The sequence below is a fragment of the Panthera uncia genome, chromosome A2 (genome assembly GCF_023721935.1).
Source record: "Panthera uncia isolate 11264 chromosome A2, Puncia_PCG_1.0, whole genome shotgun sequence".
NCBI lineage: Eukaryota > Metazoa > Chordata > Mammalia > Carnivora > Felidae > Panthera > Panthera uncia.
Genome location: NC_064816.1, coordinates 161,671,912 through 161,689,990, shown reverse-complemented (window position 1 = coordinate 161,689,990; position 18,079 = coordinate 161,671,912). Strand labels below are relative to the sequence as shown.

Sequence of the window (18,079 nt, the reverse complement as noted above, 5' to 3'; positions counted from 1 at the left end):
GAGGAGTGAGCAGACAGAAGGTTCTGTGCCTGGTGGGATGGGCCAAGTCAGAAGCCCTGGGACCGTGATTGTTAGCGTCACGGTCTCACCTTTCTCGGAGGGGACCGTGTCATTTTCCCAGTTCTAATGCTGCCCCATGGCTCTGGGGACCGGCTGAGGCCACACGGGACCCCTGTGTGCCGCCTGTGCAACTTCCTGTGAATACGCAAAGGTTTCAAAATAAACATGCACCAACCTAAAGTGCTTCTTCAAAGCCCTTAATCCTGCTAACGTGGGGGCAGGGGGGGCGGACGGCCCTGGAGTATGTGGGGGGTTCCTCGCGGCCAGGACCACCTCCCCACCTGGTCCCACACACCCTGTCCCCAAATGGGCCTCCTCTCGATGAGGATGCTGGTAGAGGCCGGGCCCCTCCTCCCTCCATCACCCTTGATGTTGGCCCAGCGCCCAGGAGCCCCCTCCGGGAGGTCAGCAGACAGCAGGGCCGCTCTGAGCACGGGCCCCAGCGCAGGCACCGGCACCCAGGCCCCCGGGATGGCAGCCCGCTTGGGTGGCGGTGGAGCAGGGGTGACGGCGTGAGCTCACACGCTCGCCAGCCCACCCCGGCCCTCGGGGCGCCGTGCGTCCCAGGCAGCTGTGTGGTCCCCCCCCGCCAGGGAAGCAGGTACTCACCGAGCTCCCCCAGCCAGTGGGCCTCTGCTCGCTGAGGGCAGCGTTAGTGGGGACGGCCTGTGGATGTGGGCCGCCCGCCCGCAGGGGTGGCACACTTGTTCCAGGCGTGGCTGGAAGACGCCACCACACAGACGCTGTCCCCCACGCGACCGGCGCTGAAGCAGTGAGGTCAAGGGCTGCGAAACTTGCTTCGCGCCCGCTGAGCCACCTCCCTCCCCAGGGACCGACAGCGAATGCTGGTGTGGAAGTGCCTGAGATGCACCCATGAGCCAAACGTGCCCTTGGGAGAGGCTCCAGGTCCGCCAGGGGCCCACGGGCAGAAGCCCGTGGTCTGCAGCGGGGCCCGGGTCAGGACATAACCCCAGCCAGGAGGTCTCAACAGCCCATGCCTCCCACCTCCCCAGCGTCCCCCATGCTGCCAGCCAGGCCACTGGGCTCCCACAGGGTCAGTCAGCGGCAGTGTGGTCTTTAATATTTCAGGGGCGCCTGGGGGGTTTGGTCGGTTGAGCGTCCAACTTCAGCTCGGGTCATGATCAGGTGGTTCGTGGGTTCGAGCCCCGCGTCGGGCTCTGTACTGACAGCTTAGAGCCTGGAGCCTGTTTCCGATTCTGTGTCTCCCTCTCTGTCTGTTCCTCCCCCTGACATTCTCTCTCTCTCTCTCTCAAAAATAAATAAAAATTTTAAAACAAATAAATAAAGTAACATTTCATCTCACAGTAATGCAGCTCCCAAGCCAGGCTCTTGCCCCAATTATCACTTTATTTTTCATAATTGAAATGACAATTATGTCTGGTTTTCTTTCCGATCGCTAATAACGGTGTACTAGCAGACATTAATGATGACGGCAAGCCAGCAGTCCAAGACGGCGCTTACGTTTTATTTCTGCTGATAGCACTTAAAATACAGTATGTTTTCATGGGTACATTTTCCACGGTAAGCCGTAATACCAGTCCACACCACCTCCCTGCCAAAGCCAAACAAAACAAAGCACCCCTCCCCTAACAGTCATCTCAGAGTCGCAAAGTTACACTCGTTTCTGGCTTCCACACCCACGACGCCCATGACGCGGCTACAGGGGCCACGGGGGCCGCTGGCTGCCACATTCACGACAGCGGCATTCTCACACCACATCAAAGCTCTGCCCCGAGCCCCCATTTCCAAGCGGTGTGAGCTGGCCCTTGTGTTACGGAGGAAAGGCCTGGGCAGGAAGCGCGCAGAAAAGGTTAGGCGCGGCACGGATCGAGTCAGTAGAACCAAAGGGTTAAGAAGCAGCTGATCAGGCAAAGAAGTAAGTGCAGGAAAGTGGACAGAAAAAAACTGCTAGGAAAATAAACGATGTTTTTAGAGGAGCCAATGTTTACAACTGAAATATTTTCCTCAGCGCCCTCATTCCAATCTGAGTGTGTGTGTGTGTGTGTGTGTGTGTGTGTGTGTGTATGTGTGTGTGAATACCGCCCGTGCGTCTCCCCAGAATGACCCAAACGAAGAGCAGAGAGGGGATTACTGAACAAAATCCTGCAGGGTCCTGTGCATGTGCTAAGGAGAATCATGGGTCCAAGAGAAAAAGATGGAATTTGCAAAAACTAAACAATATCCGAAGTCAGGTTTGGGCTCCTCGGAGCTTAAAACTCTGGTAAATTTAAGGAATGACTTTATATCTAGAGACTCACCCACGGGCCCCCAGGGAGGCGGCTGGGACACCCCGTAACCCGGAGGGAAGACCCCTGGGGGTGCGGACTCCATGCAGGACGTGCGACGACGTCACCCTGCCCCTAACTAAGCGCCAGCTCCAAGGACCCTCCCGCCGGGAAGAGAGAAAGGCATTCCGTGGACACACACTCCATCACCCGCCTGCACCAGTCACACCTCTGACGCAAAACAGCTCAGCAGTCGGCATCGTGTTCGCCAGTCAGAAGGAAGGAGCCGGGTCCCCGACCCCCTCAGGGGAGCCGCTGTCGGATTTGGGGCCCGGAGACGCGAGGACAGTGCGGACGGGCTCCGCCCATGACCGTCACTCCCGTCTCCTGCCGTCCCCGAGCCGAGAAGCTGCGGTGTGGGGACGGTGGCCAAGCGGTGCCTCTACCTAACTCGTGCGCGCCACGCACTACAGCACAGGGCGGGCCGGGCGCCAGCTCCGGCAGTAGGCGCGCGGCCGCGAGTCCGCCTAGTGCTTGCCTTTGGTCGATTTCTTCTTCTTGGACTCGTCCCTCTGCTTCGGCTTCTTCCTCTTGCCACCTTCTTTGAGTCCTAAGGAAACACGGCTTGTGAAACACTGCTCCGAAGGGCAGCGGCGTCCCCACCAAGAGGCAAACGCTTCCAAACACTCGCCCACGTTAACACGGGACAGTCGGGCTGTCCCCGCTTCTCCCCAGGCCACATCCACAGCGTGACCGGCCCTTCAAACCGCAGAGTGACATCTCTGACGTTGTTCAAAGAGCATCGGAGCCACGCGCCCAGAGGGGGCGGCACTGAGCCCACGCTCTCCTCTGCTCACCCTGCCCCTGACGACCCCACCCTGCGCCCCGCACAGCCCTCACACCTGCACCCCCACATCCCTACGTGGCCCTCGCCCCTGCGCCTCTGGACCCCTAGGCAGCCTGCACCCCTACACAGCCCTCACACCTGTGCCCCTACACCCCTGCACCCTTTACAAGGCTCTCGCCCCTGCGCAGCCCTCACCCCTGCATGGCCCTCACACCCATGCCTCCCCACCCTTGTGCCTCCACACGGCCCTCGCCCCTGCACAGCCCTCACCCCTGTGCCCTCGCCCCTGCACGGCCCTCACGCCCGTGCCCCCACACCCCTGTGCCTCCACACGGCCCTCACACCCCTGTGCGCCCTCACACCCCTGTGCACCCTCGCACCCCACCCGGCAGGGCTGACTCCGCCCTGGGGACAGGCTCCCTCCGGCACTGGCCAGACCCGAGTCCCGTCTGCCGGGACAAGCCCTGCTGTGGGCCGGGCTTGTGTTCCTGGGCTCTGGGGTGTTCGTCCCCAGGTCGCCTGAGGACGCGGACCTTCCGTTTCTCCCATGTCGACTGCTTAACGTGTGGGAGGTGCCCCCTCGAGGTTTCGTCCAAAGGGCCGGAAAGGAAGCGGCCAAGCACCTGGCTCTTCGTCGGTCCGGCAACGAGCTAGAAGAGCCCTCGGCTGAGCCCGCAAGCAGGCTGGATGCCGGATCCAGGTAACGAAAGCTGTATTTACGCGGCCAGTCCTTCACCGACCCACGTGGCCCGCCACGTTCCCCCGCAGCCCGGGCATCACCGTGTCTCACCGGGGCTACCACACGGGCCCGGGCCAAGCATTTGGGAAAGCCGCCGCGGAGCTCTGAGCGGGAAGAAGGCAAAGGACTGACCCCCCCAGTGGGGCGAGGGCGGGGCTCACGCACAACCTCGCCTGAGGCGAGTCCAGGGAACGGGGCCCAAACGCCACGATCCAGGGCACGACGGAGGGAGAACAGCCCCAAGAGTCGAGCAGGGAACCAGAGCCGGTCTGGGGACGTGCCGGCGTGTCCTGTATCGGATGCGACTACCGGTCGGAGGTACCCGGTCTTCCTGGAGGAACCTCCACAGGGAACGGTTCCCACGATGGGCCCCCACGAACACGCAGGGAGGAGGGGCCAGGGGCCGCACGTGTGCGTGGCTGGAGGCCCGGCCGACCGCAGGGCTCCTTGCGCAGGAGCCGCGGCCTCACGGTGGGCATAACGTCTCAGAGGCTCCTTGCGCAGAGGGGGACGGTGGCCTCCCCTCCGCCCGCCAGACTCAGTTACTCGCAAAATAACCCGAGAAGGAGAAAGACAAGAACGTGCTGACCTGCCACCGAGACACAGGTGCTCCTGTCCGAGGCTCGGGGAAGCCCACCAGCGCCAAGGGAGACAAATGCCGCCGCCCGGGCCGCCTTCGCCGAGACGACCGAGGGTGGCGGAGAGAAGGACCCGGAAGAACACTGCGGGCCGTGGGGCAGGCTGCCAGGGCCTGTGAGACTCTCCTGCCTCCACCACGGAGAGCCTGTGCCCCTGGTCCGGTCACGAAACCCTAACGCCTGACCCAGAAGGGACCCCGAAGCCCCCGCAGCCCCAGCTCCTCTCCCAGAGGGCACTTGTGGTTGTGGCACGGAGCGGGGAGGCAACTCCTCGTTCCCGTTCCCTATTACAACGTCACTCTTGCTACCAGGCATTTTAAAGTTTAAGATGATGACAGAAAAGTAACTTGGGACAAACTAAAGGGATTTCGGCTCAAATGACAAGATTCGGGGGTGTGGAGCATGTGCACCTGTGACCGGCCCCTGCTGCACACATCCCGGCCGGCAGGTGCCTGGCCCGTGCACCTGGGGCACATGGGGGACACCGACCAGCCGGAGGCCTCGCGGCCCCAGGACCCTCACACATACTGCACACAAGCACCCCTTTTGAAGACAGCTGCAAACCGGTCGCAGAGCCTCAAGGGGCCCCGGGGGGCTCTCTGGTCAGTCTGGAAGCAAGTTCCCAGAGCTGAGCCAAGAAAGTTTTATCTGCCCCAACAGCCACTGTCTGCTTGGGGATCCTCTCTGGAATCACGCAAGGGAACAGATGCTGGATGGGAACCCCCTGCCCCGACTCAGACACGTCTATACAGGAGCTGCACGCATGCCCAAGGCTCCAACCAAGGGAGCCAAGTGCTCGGGGCGGTGGGGAGGCTCCACAGTGACGGGCAGGCCCCCTCCCAGGTCCCCCACGTGACCCCCCTTCCAAGCCACACCCGTGGCGCAAACCTTGAGGGGAGTCAGCAACCACCCAGCAGGGCGGTGGGGGGTCAGCTCCTAACCTCTGCAAGCGAGCTTTCCCTGAGGCCCCCCCCAAGACAAAGCAGAGCGGGATTATGAGGAAAGAAACCCCCCTCGGATGCTCAGGGATCGAAACTGCAGAACAGAGGGACGCCCGTGCAGGGGTGTGTGTGAGTTGGAGGCCGACAGCCACCACATTGCACAGACAACGTGAGCGCAGCCGGGGTCTGCGGGGCATCGGGTACACGTGGGCCGTCGTAAGAGTCACTGGCGGTTTCTTACCGGGTCCTGCGTTCGGGGAAAAGCCTGCGGGAGAAGGCCCCTCGGCCACCTGAAGCTCAAGGCAGCGAGGACGTGGTAAGACCCCCCCCCCCCCCCCCCGAGAGAAACGTCTGAAAGCCCCGGTGGGAGCTGCGGGCAGAGAAGCAGGTTAGCCGCCTGGGTTAGTATCGCGCCCAGCTGCCCAAGCGGACGCGGGCGTGAGACGCGGGGCACACGTCCCACGGTGCCACGCTGCCCTCTGCAAAGCCAAGCGTCCCACAGCATCCTGGCTAAGGCGCCTTCTGCAGGCCAAACAAAGGAAAAGGGAAAAAGAGGAAAAGGGTCAAGTTTATTCTTTCGTTCGTGAAGTCTTCTTCTTGTTGAATGATAATTTTCCTTCCGCACGGTTCCGTGCTCTTGGGGCACCCGCGGCGCGGGGGATCCGCACGGGGCAGACGCTCAGCCACACCTGAGGACTGACCGGCTCCAGGCGACAGGGGGCAACACGAGGCTCCCGTGTCCTCCAAAATGAAGCAGGCGCGAGTGTGACGGGGGCTCGTCGTGCCGCGGAACCACGAACGACACGGCGACGCGGCAGGCCGGTCCGCACCGCCCTGCACCTGCGCCGCCCACAGGAGCCGCCACGCCTGTCCCTGCGCACACACTGCTGTCCCAGCGCCGCGTCCGCACGCACCCGGAATCGGATCGGCCGCGTCCTCCACGTGGGAGAGCCTCACAGAAACGACGCACGCACGCGGCGTCTTGAGGAGCGCGGGTCCAGCGAGAGCTCGCCTCCAGCCTCAAAGGATCACTTCCCCGCGCTGCCTCCCAGCGGGCTCCGAGGGACCCCTCCGTGGAGCGGCGGTTCCAGCCCCGAGGTGCGAGCAGGGGCACCTGGGGAACCGTGCTCCTTACTTTGCGCCGTTCTTAACAAGAATTTCCCCGAGGCCCGGAAATGCGGCAGGAAGCTGTCCTGCGGCCCCCCGGGCCCCCCCCGGAGCGCACCGGCGGTCCTGCCCGGGGCGGCGTGGGGAGCTCCCGGAGGGGCCCGCCTTCGTTACTGGCTGGCGTCCGAGTCGGCAGCGTCGGCCAAAGAGCCGCAAGCGGACTGTGCAGAGAAGCAAAGCAGCCTGCTGGCAGGAAGCACCCGAAGGTGGCGGGCGGCCCTGAGCCGGCTTCCCGTCCAACTGTGTGATTCTGTCGCACGTTCTTCTCTGTCTGTGGACCCTTCCTCTGGGGCGGCTACACCGTCTCCAGTAAGGAGGTCACCCAAAGCGCCCGGCGTGAGCTCCCCAGACGTCTGCAAGGAACCGTGTCTTCACCTCCGGGGCGTTTAACTCTGACACGCTTCCAGACCTCACGCCCTGTGGCCCAAGAGCATCAGAAAGTGCTCGGGGTGGGGGCGACGGGCTGAGCTCCAGGAACACAGCCTCCCAGCCCGTCCGTGGCCAAGGAAAAGGGTCTGGTGACCAGGAAGTCCTGTCACCTGCCTCTTTTGCGTAAAGACTCGTGCCAAGGATCATCAGGCAACTAGTTTTCCGCACGCAACAACGCCTGGTGGGGACCCGATGGTACAAACGGGCAAAAACGTTTCCTCACGTTTTCAGGGACAAGAATCAGCCGTTTCTTCTACAGGAAGAAACGAACTCCCGACTCTCCGGCAGCACTAACTCATTTCATTGTGCTCTCAGCAGGCGTGGCCTTTGGGGACCCAGAGCGGCGGGCGGCTTCACCTGGCAAGGACGGGCCTCGTTCTGAACTCGGGATGTTCCCTTCGGGCCTGGTCTACTGGCGGACGTCCTGTCGCAGGAGCCGGCCGTCTGCTTGAATAAGGCTCCGGGGGGCCCATCTCTGCACACCTCGTTCTTGGGGACTGGGATGTTCCGACCCGGTACGTAGGCTCATGGTGTCCTTGCGACCCGACAGAGCCCATTAAATCACCGTTCCAAGGGTGAGGTGTTCAAGCAAAGCGAACGGCTGGCTCAGCCCCTTGCCCAGACGCCCAAAGACCCCCACGCTGCCCCCCGCGCGGCCTGCCCTAAGACCACTCGAGATCAGGAGCTGACCATCAACCCCGGGAAAATGTCCACAGGCCCACTCAAGGCAGAATGAGTTCTGAAGTCATACAGCCCTTTCTTCCAATCACACAGGGAAAGGCGGAGGTCTGCGAACGGTCCATCTGCCTGTGGTAGCACCACGCCACGGCCTGGCCGGCGGCCGGGTCTGCACCGCCCCACGTGGCACTGTGCCGCGGTCCAACGCCCCGTGCGCCTCCGAGGGGGTGGCACGTCCTTTCTGTCCTCCTCGAAACCCTGACGCACCCCTCCGCCTTATCCGAGGAGGCCCGGAGAGGCTGGAGGGGTGCGATTCCCAGATAGAAAGTTCTGGGGGAGAAAAGGGACGAGGCTCGTCCTTCTACTTCCCGGCCGTGACGGCACGTCCTGCTGAGGCCCACAGAATTAGCCTGGCCACATGCCTTCGTGTCACTGCGACACCGGGGAAGGACGGAGGTCTTCTCCACCACAGTCTTGTTACGGTCACCGCGGCCGCCTCCAGTGGTGACAACCAAGATGGCCACAGACGCTTCGAACCAAAAGGACGCTGGACATGGGAACACAGGATCAAAGCTACACGCACAGCAGGACCCGCAGAAGCAATCCAGAATTCCACGGGGACTTCGCCCCAAGGACCCACGGCAAGTCAAGAAGCTGGAGGGGGGCAGAGCCAGGGCTCCGGAGAAACGGGGTCACTCTGCCCGGGGGGACGGCTGCGTCAGGACCCTCACACGGGGTGCTCTGCTCTCAACCAGAAACAGACGAAGGCACGAGGGGCAGGCAGCAAACGCAAAACGTGTCCTCCCCGAGGCCGCAGGGTGCCCGCAGGTGTGGCGAGGGGCCCGGCGTGTGTCCCTAAGTTATGAAGGCTCAAGCACGCAGTGGAAACTCACAGAAAGGAGCATTTAAGGTAAAAGCAAAATGTGTCATCCTCTGCCCAAGACAACACGCGTCATACCGTCGTCCCGTTTTAATAGGGGGGGAGCTCCCGGGAGGGGAGTCGAGAGCCGGGTGCCTCCCCCCTGCCGCCACCGGGCGCCCGCCCCCGCCCGCTCAGGTCAGGACACAACAGCACAGCAACGATCTCTGTCCTCTCTGGTCCTGGGAGGGAAGGGGGGCGTCCCCGTGGGGACGTGCCACACCGGTGCCCCTTTGCACACCTGCAGAGAGCACGAAGGGGTTCCAGGGGCTGCCGGCGGCCCGCTGTCTGCCCGACTCGTCCTCCTCTTCGCAGACGGGCGGAGACTGGTGTTTGGGCAGAGCGGCCGGCCCGTGTGACCTCGGCGAGGGGCCGCTGGTGCTGGCCGGCTGGGAGGGCAGCGCGCTCTGGCCTCTGCGAAGGCGCTCTTCCTGGAGGGCGGCCTCGTCCGCCACACCTGAAAGCACAGGACGGGCAGGTGTGAGCTCACACGGACCGCTCCCCTCCTCCTGTCCCAGGGCATCCGGCTTCCGGGGCAGAGGGGGGAGAAAGGGTCTTACCACAGCCTCTGCACGGTGGGGGCCTGACCTCAGGCTCCGCGCCCGCCCCTTCACTCACACCAGCGACTCCGGGATGCACGCCCGACCTTCCCAGGAGGGAGTGTGTCCCACGGCAATCCCTGCCCGGGGGACGGGCCCCCCAGGACAATTCATTCCATCAGAACCAACCCGGCGGTGGCAGCCTCCCGCCTCCTTCCCGGGCACCTCCTGCCCGGGGAACCTCCTGCCCGGGGAACCTCCTTCCCGGGCGGCCTTACTTGTGGAGCCTGTGCACACACGACACTGAGGAGGCCGCGGCAACACGTTTCCTGCCAGCTCAGAGCCGAGGCCCCGTGCGCTGGCCATCTGTCGCCCCAGAGACTCAGCCAAGATGGAACAGCCCTCACTGCTCTCAAAGGTGTGTTTCTACCGGTCTTTTAAACAACAGGAAGTAATTCTGCACAACAGGTGAACACCAGGGATACCGTCAGGACAAGCGGTCAGGTTCAAGGGATGATCTCGGGCTTCATTCACCGAAGGCTTTGGACCACCGGGCACGCATGCGAGAGATATGCTTGACATGGGGAACGAAGCTGTGAAACTGTCCGCCTGATGGGGAGGGTGGACCACGTGGGGGCATTCCTGGAGCCTCTTACCAACCCTCCCTTCCAGGGAGGTGGGGGCGTCCACCACCCAGCGAGCAACTCTCACCGAACACCCTCTGTCCGGTACATACAACCCCGAGCCACAAGAAGCCCCGTGCGAGCGTGAGCCCTGCACGCGCACTCAAACCCGCCAGCTTTCCCCTTCCGTGCCCACAGCCCCCCAGCGGAGGAGCACCAGCTGGGGCAACACCCGAGACGCAGCATGCGGCAAGAGGACGGTCGCGGACGGAGTTGTGCCGATCACAGCCGTTCACACGGGCTCCTCCGGACCCGATGCCCAGCTCAGCGCTGGGAACAGACACGCGCCTGTCCTGGGCAACCTGCCTAAATGGCTCTGCAGCTCGCTAAAGCACATCTCGTGGACCGAACTCCTGAGCCACGGGGACCGGCCCCCAAATCCTGGCGTGAACTTTGCCCTCACGCAGGAGCCCTGGCCACTGGAAGCAGGGCCACGCTGGTGTGAGGGGCCACATCCAACGGTCTCCCCGCCCCCACCGAGCACAGAAATCACTGCTGAGAAATCCCAAGTCTTCGGGCGGCCTGCATCGTGGGGCTTGAGCTTTAGAGGTTTGCCAAAGCCAGTCCCTGGTTCCTCGCGGAGCCTCCGAATCCCCCACGGCTCTGGACGCTGTGGGTGCCCACCACACGTGCTCAACGTTTTCCGGCGGCCGGACGCCCCGGCACCGCAGCCCAGCCCGGCTCCGTGCCGGCCTACAGCTCGGAGTCTGCCGCCCCGGGGTCCCACCTGCAGGCCCCAACGGAAACACTGCTCGTGGAGCCGGGTAACCAAGCAGACCTCCAGGCTGGGAGGCGATGCCCGCTGGTCCCGGGTACACGGCCGGGAGACACGTTTCCGGTGAGGCCCTCTGACCCACCGCAGGTTCCTGAGTCCAATCCGATGACTAGGCTGACAGCGCACGGATGCCCTGGGCCGGGCGGCCACATCCCCCCGGACGGGCGCCTCACCCGAGGGCCACCCCGTGCCTCAGCAGGAAGGTGGCCAGCGGGGCGTCGGTGAACAGGGCTAAGGTCAAGGCCGGGGGAACCCTTGGGGGGAGCCCACCTCTGCGGGGTCTGAGAGTCTCGGCTGACATCATGCTCTTCGGCAAACAAACAGAAGTAAAAACTCTCCGATACGGGAGGAGGAGCCATGCGGCTGTTTGAAGGAACCAGTTACGTGGAGACTCTACTGCAAAACCCGCATTTGAAGCGGGAAGTGGAGAAAGGGGAGCCAGGGCCTCGGTTTCTTCAGGTGCGTAGGCCTCGCGGAGCACTCGGGGAGGGGCCTGTGACCCCAACACCTGAATACTGGCAAATGGGGGGACGCCCGACCCCAGGAACAGCTCCGTGCGCACGGAATGTCGCCCAAGCACGTGCTCAGCTCTGTCCACCTGGAAGGAAGAAGCTGCTGGAGCCCCTGGGGCAGCAGGGAGACACCGCTGTGGGGGACCAGTTATCCCTTCCCTGCCCCACACAGTCCCACCTCCCACGCTCCCTACGATCCGTAAATATCACACCTTGCGAACAACAGCGTAACATCTGAGAACACGTCAACGTCAGCTCTTATGCAAAACGTCGGCATCCCTCCATCTGGGCCCGGCAGGGCAGGGGCCAGGCTCGTGGCGGGGGGAGCTGCAGCGCTCCCACCCTGCTAACCGCACCCCGGGAACCCTGGGAACCGAGTCTTCCACACCGGCGACAAGAGGTGGCGTTTCCCCCACCATCTCCACAACCGTTTGGCGTCCACAGCTCTGTGCCTTCAGACGCAACCTCCCCCGGGAAGTGCAGGGAACGCATCCGGGCGCGGACGGCTGGCCTCATTTCCGGCACTCACACTGCAGACAAAGTGCACGCCGGCTCTTGGGAGACGGGTCCTCGGGAGCTGGAAGGCCACCACGGGCAGGGTACGGTCCTGCTGGCCGGTCGAGGGCCGCACAGGCCGGGGGAAGAAGCGCCGGGCCTACGACGCTGTGCTGTTCCCCGTTGTCTTTACTTCCCCAGGCCCAGGACGTGCACACACACTGGCTTCCAGGGACGCTTTGTGCCCTGCGTTTGCTGTGTGGCCGGAAGACAGAAGTCCCTAAGGTGCTCAACTTGAGGACGTTCTGAGTGCCCATGTACAGATACGGGAAACAGAGATCGTGAAGGCGTCTGTCCCCTGCAGACTGGCCCGCGTCTCCCAGGCCTCTCGGATCCTGACACGCTCAGGGCTCAGAAGGCAAGCAAATCACGGACGCAAGAGGGCACCGCATCCAGCGCTGCCGGGAAGCCGGGGCAATCAGGCGCACTCCCTGCAGGACGTCCCTCGGAGGGGGCCTCTGCCCAAGCACCCTGGCCTGCCCACCAGCTCCGGACTTCCCGAGCCCATCCTCCCGGGCAAATCCTAGCGCCACTCCTGCTCAGGCCTTGCCTTCATGAAGCTTCTTCCCTAGAGCCCCGCGGCACGGTCCGGGCATCGGGACTTACGGCGGCGCCATAAGGGCGGGTGGCCAGGGTGGAGAGTCAGGCTGTCAGGTCCACAGGGACCGTTCCAGAAACAGTGGTAGGACACGCAGCTGGCACCTGTCCTTCTGGTCCACACGGTCGACCCTTAAAGGGGACACGGTGACTGGGCTTGTCACGCCACCGTGAGCTCCCAAGGTCCTCGGGTCTGCAGCAGGGACAACCAAGTCACTGACCTCACAAAGTTCCCACAAACTTTACGGTGTCTCGGGCACCAGGAAAGATGATTTGGGGAAAGGAGATAAAGAAAGGGAATGAGAAGCAGAGATTAAATCACGGTCTCACCCCAAAGGTCTCACTGGATCCTTTCTGCAGGGTCTCACTGAACCCACTATGTGCACAGTGGGCTGGCGGCACTGACAGGAGGCCACCGTCCCCCACCTGCTGGTGAAAGGGCATTCGAGGGCTGGTTTTGATCAGAACGAAGGGCACAATCGACCCAAGACCCAGGGCGCCGCCACCCTCACACCGGGGCGGGAAGCCCGCTCCTCCTCCTGGGCTGGGAGCTGTGCGGCAGACTCCACACCGGCCGCGACCTGTCCCCCCCCCCCCGCCCCGCCCCCCGGCCTGCTGCTTCAGAGACAGGGGGACGTGGAGAGGGAGTCCGAGAGCATCTGGAATGAGGGATGCCTGCGCCCGGTGTCGGGACGAGCCGCCATGACAGAGTGGCAGGTCCCGACCACACACTTAACGTGCTGTGCAAGGAACTCAACCCGTCATCGGGATGTCACCTGCCCCCACCGCATGGGGACATGACAGGGAGCTTCTGAGGGAGGGCTAGTCCCACAGGATCGGAACCCGCCTCACCTCCCCTCGGTTTTAAAGCGGCCTCGTTTACCTTCTTCAAAACCGAACACAACCCCTCCCACTGAAGCCGGAGCCTGGGCCAGCGTCCCTGCCTCCCCGCCACCCCCAAAGCCTCTGTTCTGACATCGCGTCCAACCACAGCCCAGCGAGGCCCAAGTGCTGGGCCGGGGCTGGGGGGGGAGGGGGGCGGGGGCGGGGGGGGGGGGGGGCAGGGGTCTCCCACGGCCCCCGATTCCCTGCTCCAAACTCAGGGACACCGTTGGGCACGATCGCCCTAGAAGAAGGGACCCAGCACCGACAAACATCTCACAAAGCTACACGGTTGTCCGGCGTAACTTAAAACTAGGAATGCAAACCAAACAGTGAGCACTGGGCCTCCCGTCTCCTCCCCCACACCCCACGTCACTTCTAACGGCCGGCCACATTTTTCACTTCTTCCTGTTCTGTACTACCTCTTCTGTGGAATTTACCGTGAATCCTTTAAACAATCTGACTTGACTCTGTACCTTACGAAGGCGCTACAAATTAGCTGGAAAAAACAAGTCCCATCCAATTCTACGACCCATACCAAATTTACTATTTTGGTATAATTTCTGCAAGCCTGTCTTCTCGCACATGAATCAGCTAAACTTGGAGTGTTAGTGACAACACTCCAAGCACCCTTTTCTTGTGGACAACTAAATATACCAGAACACATCCTGCCCCCGTAGCACCAAGTTAACAAATTTAAAAACAAAAACACGGTCTGCCGGTCTCCGGGGCCAAAGCACATGAACTCAGCAGGAAGCTATGGAAGGCACGCTGGGCAGCTGCCCCGAGCACACAGCCGGCCCGGCTAACGCCCGGCACTCTCCCCAAATGGAGTCCAGATACAGTGAGTGTGCTCTGGGTTGATAAGATGCAAATGAAAACAAACTTCCATAGATAAAAACAGAACCACTTTTCCCAAATATGTACAATCCAAGAGGCCTTGGCTGCAGCTGCTTTTTGGGGGGATGGGAGAGCGTTAATCCCATACTCACTCAAATCATGAATACCACACATGCAACGTGAGATGACGCGCACATCCAGAAATGCGCCACCGGCCCATCAGAAGATTCTCTCAGGCACCAGGGCCCGGAGCGTGCCAGGCCCTGGAGACCAGCGTGGGACAAGGCCCCCGTTCTTACAAAGCTCAGGACAGGACACGCGTAAACACTCCGGCCCCACGATGAGGTCAGGGCCACCCACCTCGTGCTCTGCCTATACACAGCACAGACGGCCAGTGTCCGGATGACAAAAGTGAGCAGAGCCGAGAAGAGCCAAGGGCGCAGTCCCTGCAACGGGGACACAGAGGGACATGGGAAAACCACAGGAGGCGGCACACGCCATGATGGGACTTGGACGTAGAACGGAGCGGGCGCGGAGAAGCGTGGGACAGGAACTGGAAGCGCAGGCACGAGACAAATCCTAAAACGTCTCCTGAGCCAACGGAGCCCCTGAGCGCTTTTCGACAAGGGGACACCTGAGTTCCAGCCGGCAGGCGGTGGGCACAGTGACGTGTGCAAGACAGAGAAGGCAGACAGATGAGGCTACTCGCTGAGGGACTGAAGGACTAGTTCCCGAAACAGCTGGCCAGAGTCTAAGCACAGTGCCCGTCACGTCACGTGAGGGGAAACCGAGTCACCATGGCGCCCGGGCTCCAGCAGGGAGGGCCGTGGAACACAGGAGGGAGAACACGGAAGGAACTCCTGCCCAGCCCCTCTCCACGAAAGACAGAGCACGCGTGAACCCACGCTAAGGGCCACAACAGAGCCACTGACAAAGGACCAAAGATCCCGGGAGCCCCAGTGCTGCCGCCTTTCCCACCAGGACCGCAGCTTAAAACAAGTATTATCTTGTTAAAAACCGAGGACACAGCCTCTTAACCATCCGGAGGCACCGCACGCAGGCCTCCACGGTGGCTGCCGTGTCCGACCACACCTCCCTCGGCCGGGACCACGGGCCGCGCGTCGCCGGAGGTCCTCAGTGGCACAGGCCAGCCGGGTGTCAGTTACCAGCGGCACCTTAGCAGCCGCCTGATAAACACGGGGTTACGGGTACTGCTCCAGATTCTCTGCGCACCGGCCAGGCCGGGCGTAGGCACAGGCCTCGCAGGGCAAGTTGACACCGCACGGTATCCCTGGACGAACAGCACGTGCGGGCCAGGGCGGATGGGCCGGACCCCACCGACCGGCTCAGTGTCCCAAGCCTCGTCTGCAAAGCGGGCAAGGCCACAGATCCAGGCCACGGGGCCGTCGTGGGAGTGAAGCTGCTGGTGCCTGCAACTCGGGTCTATCAGCTGCTTTTATCGTATCATCGTCTCCTGTGGCGTCTGCTCGGTTTGAGGACAATGAAGCTGGAAAGCAAGGGATGTGGAGGCTTCATGATCTCATCTGTGGATCGTCTATCCGGATCCACCTGCCTGCGGTCGCTCGGCCTCCCTTCCGGGAGCCGGCCCCGTTACGTGACTGGGGGTCATGTTCGAACGCCCTGCTGGAGACTGCCGACAGCCAGCATACAAACCAAATGCCGCAGAGGACGGAGAGGGGTGCGTGGGAAGAAAATGCTGGGGGGAAGCAGAAGCCCACCCACGCACGGCCTCACAGCCCCGGGGGTTCCTACAGCCACCCTGAGGGAGGTCTCGGGGCCACACAACCCTAACTCTAGCAGCCACAGGGCCTCAAGAGGAAGAGGTCTGTGTGGGGTGAGAGGGTGTGCGGAGAGGAAAATTCCACACCCTCCTTCCCAAACACCTGACCTGTGATGCGTGTCAAAGGAGCCGTGAATGGAGTCCCGTGCGCCCTAAAATCCAAAGGACCCTTCTTTCTGGAGCAGGACTGCCTGCCCTGCGTGGGGGTCCGGTCTTTGGAAACTTATGTCTGAAGCATGACTTGGTTGTCGAGATGAAGAACCATTGGCATAATTATTAAAACAAATCTTGAACAGACACGTCATAGAACGGAATAAGCGTCCATTTCTGTATGTTCATAAAACTGATTTTTCTGAAGACACACACTTCAATCCACATAAAAAGTTGTCGTTTCTGCTCAAAGTTACTCAGTCTTCTGTGAAATACATCTGTTAAGTCTCTCCAAAACCTATTAGATGAGGGTATATGCCAAGGAACTCCAGGAGTTGTTTTCATCACAATAACACCCCAAGAGCAAGCCCCTGGGCAGCCGAGCCCTCCCCGCAAGGAAAAGGCAGGCAGCGCCCCAGATGCCAGAGTGGCCAGCCCCCTGCTCCAACCGTCCCCATGGGGCCTGGGGGCCCGAAGCGCAGCACCCCAGTCCACTGAGCCCAGCGGTCAGAACCACGCACTAGTAACGCTATGAAATTCTCTTCAAAGGAAAATTTAAAGCAAAACCAGAAGGGCGCCTGGTGGCTCAGTCAGTTGAGCACCAGAGTCTTGATTGACTTCGGCTCAAGTCATGATCCCGGGATCGTGAGATGGAGCCCCGCGTCAGGCTCTGTGCCAGAGCCGGCTGGGGATTCTCCCTCTCTCCCCCGCTGCGCCTCCCCTCACTCACAGGCTGGATCTCTCGAGAATGAAAAATAAGAAGTGTAGAGCAAAAGTGGAGGGCACAGTAATTCTAAAAGTTGGTGACACAACATCACGACCGTAGGTTGGAGCCTTTGCACCTAGGGCTGCTGTACACCTCCCACCACGCCCTTCTCTCAGGTAAAAGGTGCCCCAGACGGTGCCACTTACAAAGCTCGGGGGCTCAGATTCCATCCCCGGCCCTGGAGTGAGCAGAGGGAAGGCACATGGCTGACCCACACCTGCTGGGTGACAGTACCTCCACACCGTCCAGGTGAACGGTAGACAGTGTGCTGCTGAGTCAAGGGCCTTGGGGCGCCTGTGGGGCTCAGTCAGTTATGTGTCTGACTTCGGCTCAGGTCATGATTTCACGGTTCATGAGTTCGAGACCCAAGTCGGACTCTGTGCTGACAGCTTGGAGCCTGGAGCCTGCTTCAGACTGTGTCTCCCTCCCTCTCTGCCCCTCCCCTGTCCGTGCTCTGTGTGTGTGTCTCTCTCAAAAATAAACATAATTATGGGAATGTAAGCTGCTGCAGCCACTCTGGAAAACAGGAGGGAGGTTCCTCAAAAAACTAAAAACAGAACTTCCCTACGACCCAGCAACTGCACTAGTAGGTATTTATCCAAGGGATACAGGTGTGCTGTTTCAAAGGGGCACATGCACCCCAATGTTTATGCCAGCACTATCAACAGTAGCCAAAGTATGGAAAGAGCCCGAATGTCGATCGACGGATGAATGAGTAAAGTGGTATATACATACAATGGAGTATTACTCGGCAATCAAAAAGAATGAAATCTTGCCATTTGCAACTACGTGGATGGAACTGGAGGGTGTTATGCTAAGTGAAATCAGTCAGAGAAAGACAAACATCGTAAGACTTCACTCATTCAATGAGGACTTTAAGACACAGAACAGATGAACGTAAGGGAAGGGAAACAAATATAAAAACAGGGAGGAGGACAAAACACAAGAGACTTAAATATGGAGAACAACCTGAGGGTTACTGGAGGGGTTGTGGGACGGGGGATGGGCTAAGTGGGTAAGGGGAACTAAAGAACCTACTCCTGAAATCATTGTTGCAGTATATGCTAACTAACTTGGATATAAATTTTAAAAAAAAAAAAATAAAATTAAAAATAGACATGAAAAAAAAAAAAAAAAAAGTGAAAAAAAAATCAGGCCTTAACAAATTTATTCACTATAGGAGAATCCTAATGAGCTATCTCCAAAAACAAACAAACAAACAAACAAACAAACAAACAAACAAAACCTCCAAAGGCAAATTACTAAGAATTAAAGAAACCCCATTTCAGGTCGCCTGGGTGGCTCAGTCAGTTAA

The 18,079-nt window shown here is 60.8% G+C and overlaps 1 protein-coding gene across 8 annotated transcripts in view; it reads right to left on the bottom strand.

Annotated features, from left to right (window-relative positions):
* Positions 1 to 1,525: 1,525 nt before the first annotated feature.
* DNAJB6 (DnaJ heat shock protein family (Hsp40) member B6) overlaps positions 1,526 to 18,079 on the bottom strand; it is a 69,555-nt gene continuing 53,001 nt past the window's right edge. For 6 of the 8 annotated variants that reach the window (XM_049642188.1, XM_049642183.1, XM_049642185.1 and 3 more), the window contains exon 9: positions 8,657 to 9,121. In XM_049642188.1, the coding sequence (XP_049498145.1) occupies positions 8,799 to 9,121 (323 nt within the window). In that variant the 3' untranslated portion in view covers positions 8,657 to 8,798. Of the gene's footprint in view, positions 2,917 to 8,656; positions 9,122 to 18,079 lie in introns of those variants that run through there. The other 2 variants (XM_049642190.1, XM_049642189.1) reach the window with 1 other exon arrangement.